General features: G+C 62.7%; 1 protein-coding gene across 1 annotated transcript; it reads right to left on the bottom strand.

Annotated features, from left to right (window-relative positions):
- Positions 1-542: 542 nt before the first annotated feature.
- On the bottom strand, positions 543-4829 carry FOXF2 (forkhead box F2). The gene is made up of 2 exons (XM_061194770.1): positions 3659-4829; positions 543-709 (listed from the first exon to the last, which is right to left on the bottom strand). The coding sequence occupies exons 1-2, from the start codon at positions 4827-4829 to the stop codon at positions 543-545; spliced, it is 1338 nt and encodes a 445-aa protein (XP_061050753.1).
- Between the last annotated feature and the right edge of the window lie 5156 nt (positions 4830-9985).

Here is a 9985-nt window from a genome sequence, read left to right as displayed (position 1 = left end):
TTGTCACAATACTGAAGACCACTTTCTTAAACTAGACACATTGTTGCTAAATACCTCCTTGATCATGTTCTTTGGCACCTGCGTCCAAAGGTAGTGCTTGGCAAGGCACAGCTCTCCCCCTTAGCCAGGCAACAAGATGAGGCTTTCTTGCAATCTTGTGCTCGGCACTGCCTTTTAGAAAAGCACACGCATTTTCCATAGACAAAGAAACACACACACACAGCCCCTCTGCGTGTTTCAGACCCTGATTACTGAAGGCAAGGGAACCCCCAGAGTTCCATGCCTGTGTTTTCCGCGTGGTGAGTTCTCACCACCTCGGCTAAGGAGCGGAGTTCTCCCTTCTCTGGGAGCCTGCACGAATTCGGGGCGTTACCTTGGGGCTGTCCTTCTGCCAACGGCATGCAAACCTCAGCGCAGGATGCTTGCCTGGTCTGGGGACTCTGGCTAAGTGACTGATGTGCTACTTGCAGCCACGCTGCTCGGGGAGTCCGCCTCAGCCTCGCCCCGGGGGCGAGAGGGCCTGGCCCGGCCCCTCCCTCCGCTCACATGACACAGGGCTTAATGTCCTGGCAGACGCTCTGGTGGTGGTGGTGGTGGTAGTAGGGGCCGCTGGCCGAGGGGTGGAAGGAGGAGATGCTGTTAAAGTTGAGGACGAAGTCTTTCCTGTCGCACACCGGCGTGGAGTGGTGCTGGTATCGGGGGAGCCCCACTGCGAGGAGGGAGAAAAGAAACCTTTTCAGAAAACGTTTCTTCCGCTGAGGACGGGGCACATAATTTTTGAAAACTTAATTCAACTTTTGACTGCAAGGGGGCTGGCCTTTTTGTCTATTGCGGTAAAACTGCGAGAGGAAACCCAGCCCCAGAAGCTTCTCAAAGTTTCAAACTGTAGGCCACAGGACGACTCAGGAATCCCGGTTTGGGGTCTCCTTTGGTTTACACGGGGCCGCGGAGCACGGTCCCCGCCAAGCCAGGCTCTCCGTGCCCGGGTGTCTGTTACTCCCAGAGGCTGGGCGGGGCTCTAACAGCCCCTGGGCCCGGTCCCTGCCCGCAGGGCTCCAGCCGGTGCTGCCGAGGCCCAGCCCCTGCCCCCGAAACACCACGGTCTCCCCCGCTTCTGGTTTCGAGCCCCCCTGCCTTATTTCCCAACCAACTAGCCGGCTCCGAGGAGCAGGCCCTGCGCGCCAGGGGGGTGACAGAAAACAATCCCACGGCCAGAGAAGGGCCGAGAACAAACGCGCGCATCTCTGTGGGTCGCGCCTCGAGGGAAGCGGGACCCCCGGGGAGCAGCGCCTGCCCTTGGGTGAGAGCTCGGCTGCGGCCCCTCTGCCGCGCGGGGAGCCTTTGGGAGAGCCGGGCCGGCCCGCAGCCTCTCCCCGGGCCTGAGCCAGGCCTCCGGGCGCCGACTTTTGCTTTTGCTTTCTCGGCGCCTCCGGCCCGGGGGCGCAGTTGGCCGGGCTTCCGGCTCGCTGGGCCCCGCGCTTCTCCCGGCCCGGGCCTCTCTTGGGGCCGGGCTGGGCTGGGCCCTTTTCCCCGAGGCCTTTCTAGTCTCGCGTGCGCGGCGGGGACCGCCCGCCCACGCGGGTGCAGGGCCGGGTCGTTCTGCGCGCGCGAAGACCTTACCCGGCGGCCCGCGGCGCCTCGCCCGGCCGCATCCAGCGCTCGCTGAGCCACCGGGCGGCCCCGCCATCAGCGCCCGGCAACACCGACTGTGGCCAAACGCGCGCCCCGACGTGAGCCGTCGCTGCCGCGCAGGTGCGCTTGCCCCCGCGTTAAAGCACCTCGCGGTGCCGGTTCCCGCATCTCTAGCCGGCGGGCCCGGCGCCGGCGCTTTGATTGGACCGAAGGACCTAAGAGCCCGGCTCCTTCTTGAAAGGTTCTCGGGAGGCAGAGAGGCCGCGGGGCCTCCCCGAGCAAGCGGGCATGGGCCGCCCGGGGGTCGTGCTGGGAGCGCGCGCTCGGGGCACCTCCTCGGCCTTCCCGCTCCTCGAGGGGCCCTGGGCTCTCGGTCGGCCGCGGCCCGGCCTGGGAGACGCCAGCTAGCCCCGCGGGGAAGAGCGTTCGAGGGGGCGGGAGCCAGAGCACGGCTGGGGGGTGGGGAGAAGCAGAGCGTCCCGGCCGGGCCATGGCCTCCTCGGGGCTCCCAGACTCGGCCTGCAGGGTGCGCGAGCTCCCGGGGGGCTGGCGAGGCAGTGTCCCTTCTCCTCTAGACAGAGTCGCGCTTCTGGGACCCGTGCGTGCGCGCGGTGTGTGGCGTGGGGCGAGGGCGGCCTCACAAAATGGTCAGAAGGCAATTTCTGCGCGATTTTGAACGTTGAGGTAAGTGTTTCATGGCAGCCGCGGAAGTTTCAAGGACCCGCCTCGGAGTCCGGGTTGCGGCTGAGCAGGGCGGCGGGAGCGGGGAGCGGGGAGCCGGGAGGGGCGCGGGTGGGCGGGAGAGCGCAGAGCGCGCCGCCAGGGCTCAGAAGTGATTGACAGCCCGTCCCAGGGGGATAAAAAAAAAAAATAAGAGGGGAGGGTCGTCTGTGTTGGTTACTTGTTGAAATTCCCATAAAACTGAACAAGACTCCGCTCTCAGTGGGTTAAGTCAGGCTAAAATCCTCTCCGGTGTGGTCCTGCCCAGACTGTCTTTGTTTAGTTAACCTCTGAGACCCGCATTTAAAAGGCCTATTTGGGAAATTTCACCGTCCAGGGAACCAACATCTTTCGCCCATTTCTGGGCTTCCTTTCTCCCTGACGCTCTGCCCCACACCGATGCACGAACATGTAATGTAGGTGTCGTCGTCCTGCGAACCCTTTTCTAATCGGGGCGGGTGAGTGTCAGCTAGAGCCCCCGCTTGCCGGGCAGACCAGCCTGCCTCCGAGGGGTTAATGTAAGGGTTTATCTCCACTGTCCCCATAAACCTGGCTAAATATTCAAATTCCCTCCTCCACCCCCATCTGTCCCCTCCCACCTTTCACCGCCTTGGGCGAGTCAATAAATTTTCATAATCTGCAACCAACACAATTTACACCATCAACACGACAAGGGGCGCCCAACGGGCAGGCGTTTCTCAGGGGAGCCTCGCTGCGGGCCCCAGGTCCTGCTGGCCTAGGCCGGACCCATATGTCATCAACTTGGGTCCACCGTGGGGGGAGGCAGGCGACTCCTGCACCGCTTGGCGCCTCTCCTCCCTGGCAACATTTCCCTTTTGTGCAGGGTCCTGGAACCCCTCTGCTTTCCTGGCGCCCCTCCCTCCTCTCAACCCTCGCCCAGCGGAGCCCCTCCCCACGCACACGGCAGGTACCCAGCATCTCCCTTCTGGACATTTACTTTTGGGTGAAAGCACATCAAAACCAATTTGAAAAAAAGACAAAAGAAAGCAGCCACAGTGCCTTGGCCAAGGTCCCCTAAGGCCACAAGCCTTCTCCCTAAGCTAAGTCAGGCCTGAGATTTGAGCCCTGCAGTCCGTGGGGACACTCGGAGAGCCCGAGGACGCAGGCACTTGACTCCATCCTCCTAGGGGTGAAAATTCTGGAGGCCCGGCAGGGGCCAAGACTGTCCGGGAAGGCCCGGTGACCCCGACCCCACCCCCCATAGGGTGCCAGCTTCCCCTGGGCCTCGGCCACCCAGAGCGGGGAGGCCTAGAGGCGACGCCCCGGGGGCCAGGCCCCGTGTTACCTGGGAGGTCCTCGCGGGCGTTCTGGTGCAGGTAGCTCTGCTCCAGCGAGTAGGTGGACATGCTGGTGTGCAGGCCGGCCGGGGCCGCGGGGGTGCCGCCCGGCGTCAGGGCGGGTGGCTGCTTGAGGTAAGGCGAGGCGCCGGGCGAGCTCCAGTGCGCCGCGGGGCTGGTGTAGGGCGAGTGGCACTCGATGGCGCTCGCCACGGCCGGGGACGAGGGCACGGGGCTGCTGCTGCTGTCCGGGCCGTAGTCCCCGCCGCCGCCGCCGCCGCCGCCGCCGCCGCCGCCGCCGCCGCCCCCGGCCGCGCCGACGCCCCCGGGCCCGGCGGGCACCGGGCAGCTGGCCATGTAGGTGGAGCCCGGGTTGGGCGACATGTGCGGGACGTGGTGGTGGTGGTGGTGGTGCGGGTGCGCGTGGCCCGGGGCGCCGGCGCCCGCGTCGTAGCCCGCGGGCATCATGTCGAGGCCGCCGTAGCCGCCCTGCCCGTGGCAGCCGAGCGGCGCCGATGGGGGCGCCTGGAAGTCGAAGCCCTGCGGCAGCAGCGAGGCCCCGAAGCCCAGGCCGCTCACCACGCGGTGGTACATGGGCTTGAGCGCCTGGCACTTCCGCCTGAAGCCGCGCGGCCGGCGGCGGAACGAGCCCTCCTCGAACATGAACTCGCTGGCCGGGTCGATGGTCCAGTAGTGGCCCTTGCCCGGCCGCCCGAGGCCCTTGGGCAGCTTGATGAAGCACTCGTTGAGCGAGAGATTGTGGCGCACGGAGTTCTTCCAGCCCTGGTAGGCGCCGCGGAAGAAGGGGAAGCGCGCCTGCAGGAACTGGTAGATCTCGCTGAGCGTCAGGCGCTTGGCGGGCGAGCTCTGGATGGCCATGACGATGAGCGCGATGTACGAGTAGGGCGGCTTCTCGGGCCGCCGCAGCCCCGAGCTCGCCTTCTTGGCGCCCGCGCCGCCGCCGCCCGCGCCCCCGCCGCCGCCCGCGCTCTTGCAGGCGTTCGGGGCCGCGCCGGCCGCGCCGGAGGAGGAGGCGGACGACGACGAAGACGAGGCGGCCTCCAGGGCGGCGGCGGCGGCGGCGGGCGGCGGGCTCATCAGGGCGGCCTGGAGCGCGCCGGGGCCCGGGCTGCGGGCGCGGCGGAGCGGGGCCGGCGGCGGCCCGCCCTCGGAGGTCATCGGGGGCCCGGGAGCGGGGCCCGGCGGCGGGGGCGCGCCCGGGGCCGGGCGCGAAGGCGCGGGAGCGCGGTCGACCCAGAGGCCCGGCGGGCGCCCTAGCCCGCCGCCCGGGCTGCAGCCGCGGCCGCTCCGAGCCAGCGCTCCGCCGTCGCCTCCCTCAGCTCCGCCGGGGCTTCTGGCGGCGGCCGCGGGCCGGAGGCGACGCCCCGCGCATCCCTCCCCGGGCCTCGGGCCCGGCCTGCGCGGCGGCCTCCGGGCCGCGGAGCCGGAGCGGCCGGGCGCCGGGCGGCTGCGCGAGCGAGCGGGGACCGCGGCCGGGACCCCGGGGACGAGCCCGACGTCTCCCCTCAGGAGCGCGGCTCGCTCTGTCTCTCGGACTTCCTCCCTCCCGCGCCCTCCCCCGCCGCCCTCCTCCGCCCCCCCTCCCCCCCCGCCCTGCCCCCTCCTCCGCCGCCGCCCCGGGGAGGGCGCGCTGGGCCGGCGCTCACTCCTCCCCCCCGGCCGGCCGCCCGCTCCCTCGCTTATCTCTCTCCTGGCTCTCCGGGGTCCCCCTCGGCCTTTTAATTCCTCTCGGATGCTCTCCGTCTCCCCCACCCACTCCCTTTCAAACCGCGGGATCGCAGGCCGACTCACGTTGTGCCGGGAAGACGCCCCACCCCGCCCCGCAAAACTCGACCCCCGAGACTTTAGGAAATCGTCTTTCTCTTAGTCCCGGACAGCACCTCTGCCCCCCATCCCAAAGCCAGCCGCCCCTGGCGGAGCGGACCCACCCCTTCTCCTCCCCCCTTCCCCCTCCTCCCCCCTTCCCCCTCCTCCCCCACCCCCTCCTCCCCCCTCCTCCCCCCTCCCCCTCCTCCTCCTCCTCGCGGCCGGTCCTGGGCCGGCCGAGTGGTGCTGCCGCGGGTGCCGCCGCCAGACCTCCTTAGCCGCTGCCCCTGCGCCCGCACTGACACCGTCTGTCAGCTCATTTAGACATTGCCGCCTCCGCCACACGCCGGGGTGCCCGCGACGCCCAAAGGTAACGTGCCAACCCTCTCTCCTGTGACGGGCCTGCGGGCTCCCACCAATGTTAGCAGAGGGCAGAGGCCAGGCTCCTTAAAGACTCTCCTTTTTAGAGATCCTGGAAACGTGGTCGAATAGGACTCCTGTTTGCATTTGTTTCCACTTCCTTTCCGTTTGCCATTTGATGTTTTGTACGAAATGCAGAAAGAAGGCCGCGCCGAGTGACAGGAGTGAGATAGCTGTATTTGTACTCAGTCCTGAAGGGGTGTGCAGCTGTCACGGGATTTACACCCCCAGGCCCCATGCCGCCCACCCAAGCGTGCCTGCCATCTCGAGGCTGGCTTCCGTGGGACGACACCCCTCCCAGTGTGGCTGGGTCCTCTCCGTCTAAGTAAGAGGCTGGGAGAGAGGATGTGCCCTCGGAGGAATCACTCCCAGTGAGACCGGACAGTTAGTTATTGGATTACACGTGCAAGGAAACGTCGTCTGACCAGGGACGGGGCTGGAAGTGGGAGGAGAACAGGAGGCCTGGGAGCCTCCGGGGCCGCACGGGGCTGATGGGGGGAGGCCCCCAGGGGAGGTGCTGTGGACCGCGGACCACAGGGGCGGCGGGGCCGGGCGCCCTCTGCGGCTGCTCAGAAAGGACCGGGGTGCAAGCACGCGCGCTGGGCAGGCTGGGGAGTCGGGGCGGGGGCGGGGAGAAAGGGAGAGGGCGCCAGGTCTGGAGAAGGGGGGCAGCCAGAGCCCCCGGGTGGAACAGGCCCGGGGCAGGCCCTGGGGCTGCACCCGCTCTCCGTGCCCAGGAGTGCTGGGGTTGCTTCTGGCCGAGTGTGCCGGTGGGGCAGAAGAGGGAGGAGAGGGAGGAGAGGGAGGGGTGCGAGGGGTGCGAGGGGTGCGAGGGGGAGGCTGGGGGCTGGGTTGGGCTGGCCCCAGACAGTGACCTGAAGTTGAGTGGAAGCAGGCTTTTTCCATCAAACCCTGCCTGGATACCACACACAGAGACCGAGTGTCAGTTTACTGCCCTGAGCCCGGCTCCTTTTCCCTAAGCTCCACTGTAATTAGACAAAGAAAACCTAAATTAGCTGAACAGGCGTCGACAGCTTCCTCCAGAGCACCCCTGGTACCTACATGGGAATGTGTCCCAAAATGGCTTGATTGTAGCTGCGAGTCAGCTAAGAAAACACGGCCCAAATGAACTCAGTTTACTGCTCATTTCCAATAGAAAAAAGAAACAAGCCGCTCTTTTCCGGATGGGATGTTTTGGTTGAGTTGGGGAAGGGGGTTTGCAGTTGTTTCCACTTCTAAGAATTCCTTTCTGAGTGACTGGTGAGCTTTTTTTTTTTTCTTTTTGATAGGGCCCCATTAATTTCATGGTATTTTTTTCTCTTGCCCCTTTTGTCATTTTACAGGGAATAACTTAATTATAAGTGAAGTGGAAGTATTCAATAAATAGAGTGTGTTCACTAAATCAATGCTTTAAATGTCTGAAAAATAATGAAATACAATAGAAACTGGAGTGAGGAGAACAGAATATCTGAAAGGAGCTCCCCTGACACGGCCTTCTCTCTCTCTCTCTCTCTCTCTGTGTGTGTGTGTGTGTGTGTGTGCAAGCAGTGGGAAGAGAACTGGCCCAGCTGAGAAGCAGAGGGACCAGGAAGGCAATCATCTCATTTGGAGATGGGGGTGGTGGGCACTGGATCTGGGAAAAATCCAGCAAGTGGACATATCGCTGGCACTGGACCCTCTCTGATTTTCTGCACCTGGGAATTCTAGGGCCTGGATCTCAGGCCCTAAAAGGTTTTAGGACCCAGAGAGTGAAGAATAAAAAGCACTGACCCTAAAATCCAGGCAGGGCTAGTAATAACCTTACACACCAGTAGTTCCCAGTTTTGGGGTCTTTTTGAGAATATGATGGAAACTATGGAGCCTTCCTCCAGAAAAAAATATTCTCAGTTTGCCTGGGATTTTAGGGGGTCCACAGATACTCATTAAGAACCAAAAACTCTATACATTTTTAGTTTCTACCAGTTTGTCTGGTTCAATGATCAAGGATTTTAAAAATCTCCCTTCCCATCCAAGTGACAGTGGTATCCATTTTACCTAAACCCTCTGAATTTGCAAGAAATGCCCACTTATAGTTTGGGCAGTCTTCCAGAAGGCCAGGCAGGTCCTGGAAAGGCAGTAGGCTTTGGAGAGCAGGTCTGCAGAGCTGGAGCCCCTCTCCACAGGGGTCTTAGTGCTGCCCTGTACTCCAGGACTGTCCGGAGGTCGGTGCCCTTCTTAGCTATCTGAGCAGGAAGTGGCCCTTCTTCAGACCTCTTTCTTGGAGACTCCCCTTCTGCCTGTGAAAACTGTTCCCCTGGCAGAGACCCCTCAAGTCTAGAAATTTGTTCCGTGTAGATTTCACAGGCATAAGCCTTTACATTCATATCATGTGACCGCCACGTGGTCTCAGGACCTTCCCCTTTAGGGATAAGGAAACTGAGGCTCAGAAAGGTCAGACGATTTGCCAAAAGTCACATGTGGGCAAGTGACAGAGCTGGCCTGGAGCTCAGGTCTGGGGTCTCCATCCAGTGTTGCTTCCACTATGGGGCAGCAAAACAAAGTCTCAGAAGTTTGTTTTAATTACTGATTTATACAGATCTCCTGGGTGAGAGTGCATGCAATAACCAGTTATGTCAAACTCTCTGTCCCTGGCAGGAATACCTGAATTTCTGCGTGGGAGACGGTTGAAAGGAAAGTTGTGCTTGTCTCTGAAATAGCTTTGCTGAGGAGGCTGCCCCGTCTCGGAGCTCTTCCTGATTGACTTTCACTGTCTTATAAACAACAAAAGTCTTGACTTCTTTCTTACGGGAAGGAAAGGTATGGTTCCTTAAAATGACTGCAGATCTGGCCAGGCGCTCCTCAGTTAACCAGAAATACCAGGGGTGCCCCTGTATTTCTCAGAAATACCCCGAGCTGACCCCTCGGGTAGACTGTCTCCATCTGGGCCGCGGATTCCTTTCTGCTGCAAACCCCAAGGTCCCGCCCCTGCTCCAGCGCAGGGAAATGTAAACTTCGGGAAGCCTGGGTTTCTCTGATTTTGTCCTGTAATCGGCGTTTTATTCTAGGAAATCTCTTCATTATTGCGGTTTACGTTTTATGTTCTTAGCGTGCTTCCCCTGCCGTGTGGGTTTTACATGAAGTGGCTTAGACTAAACCAGCTGCCCACCGGAGAGACCCACCCTGTTGGCGGCCCTCTGAAACCTCCCCTCGCGGGCACCTCTGGCCCCGCGGCCGCCCTTCCTTCCCCAGCCCAGCAGAACTCCGACGCAAAGCGACCACCCTTCCAGCCTGTGCTTTGGTACAAAGTTAACGTGTGTGTCGAGAGGCCTTTCCAGACAGCGGTGGGCGCTGCATGCTGAGGCCTAGGGGGTGAGCCTGTGTGGGGAAGCGCCCCAGAGGCCAAGCTAGAAACGCTTATTTATAATAGAAAATGGGGCCGCGGCCGCGAGGCCAGGAGGAGGCGCCAGGGCGGGCTTGGAGAGGGCACCTGGGCCAGAGTGGTAACGGCGGGAATTTTACACCCTGTGGACGTCTGCTCGCCTTCCTCGGTCCAGAGCCCCCAGACCTCCGGGTTTGAAAGCAGCCACCCAATTCCAAATGTTTATTTAGATAGATTCTTCCGCTCTCCAACGCCTGTGTTCCGGGCAGGGCTCTTTTTATAGCCACCTTCCTGAGAGATCCGCGGATGGGCCCCAGATCCCCTGCGCCTGGCGGTGGGCAGACTTGATCACCCTCTTGGCAGGGATCGACGGTGCCTGGGGAGGCGGAAAGGGGTCCAGCCTGCCAGAGCCCCTGCGGAGGCCACACCTCTTCCCACCTCTGCGCTGCCGGGGCTTCAAGGCCCAGCTTCCTACCCTGGGAGACGCATTTTTGGGGTGGTCCCGGGAGCCGGCCCGTCTGCCCGGTTCGGCTCTGCAGTGGACCGGCCTTGGGCCTCGCGGACAGCCTGCTGCGTTTATGTGGGGAAGGCCCGGGGCTTGAGAGGAGGGTTTCCATGGCCGGGACGGCCACTCCTAACAGGCAGCTTCCAGCGGCGAAGGAAAATTAAGGAAGCCTGTCCCACCCGTTCCCAGTCTTGGGAGAAAAAAAGCGGAACAAGTGTGGGTGGG

The sequence above is a fragment of the Eubalaena glacialis genome, chromosome 7, assembly GCF_028564815.1.
Source record: "Eubalaena glacialis isolate mEubGla1 chromosome 7, mEubGla1.1.hap2.+ XY, whole genome shotgun sequence".
Classification (NCBI taxonomy): Eukaryota; Metazoa; Chordata; class Mammalia; order Artiodactyla; family Balaenidae; genus Eubalaena; species Eubalaena glacialis.
This window is presented reverse-complemented; position numbering and strand designations above follow the sequence as displayed.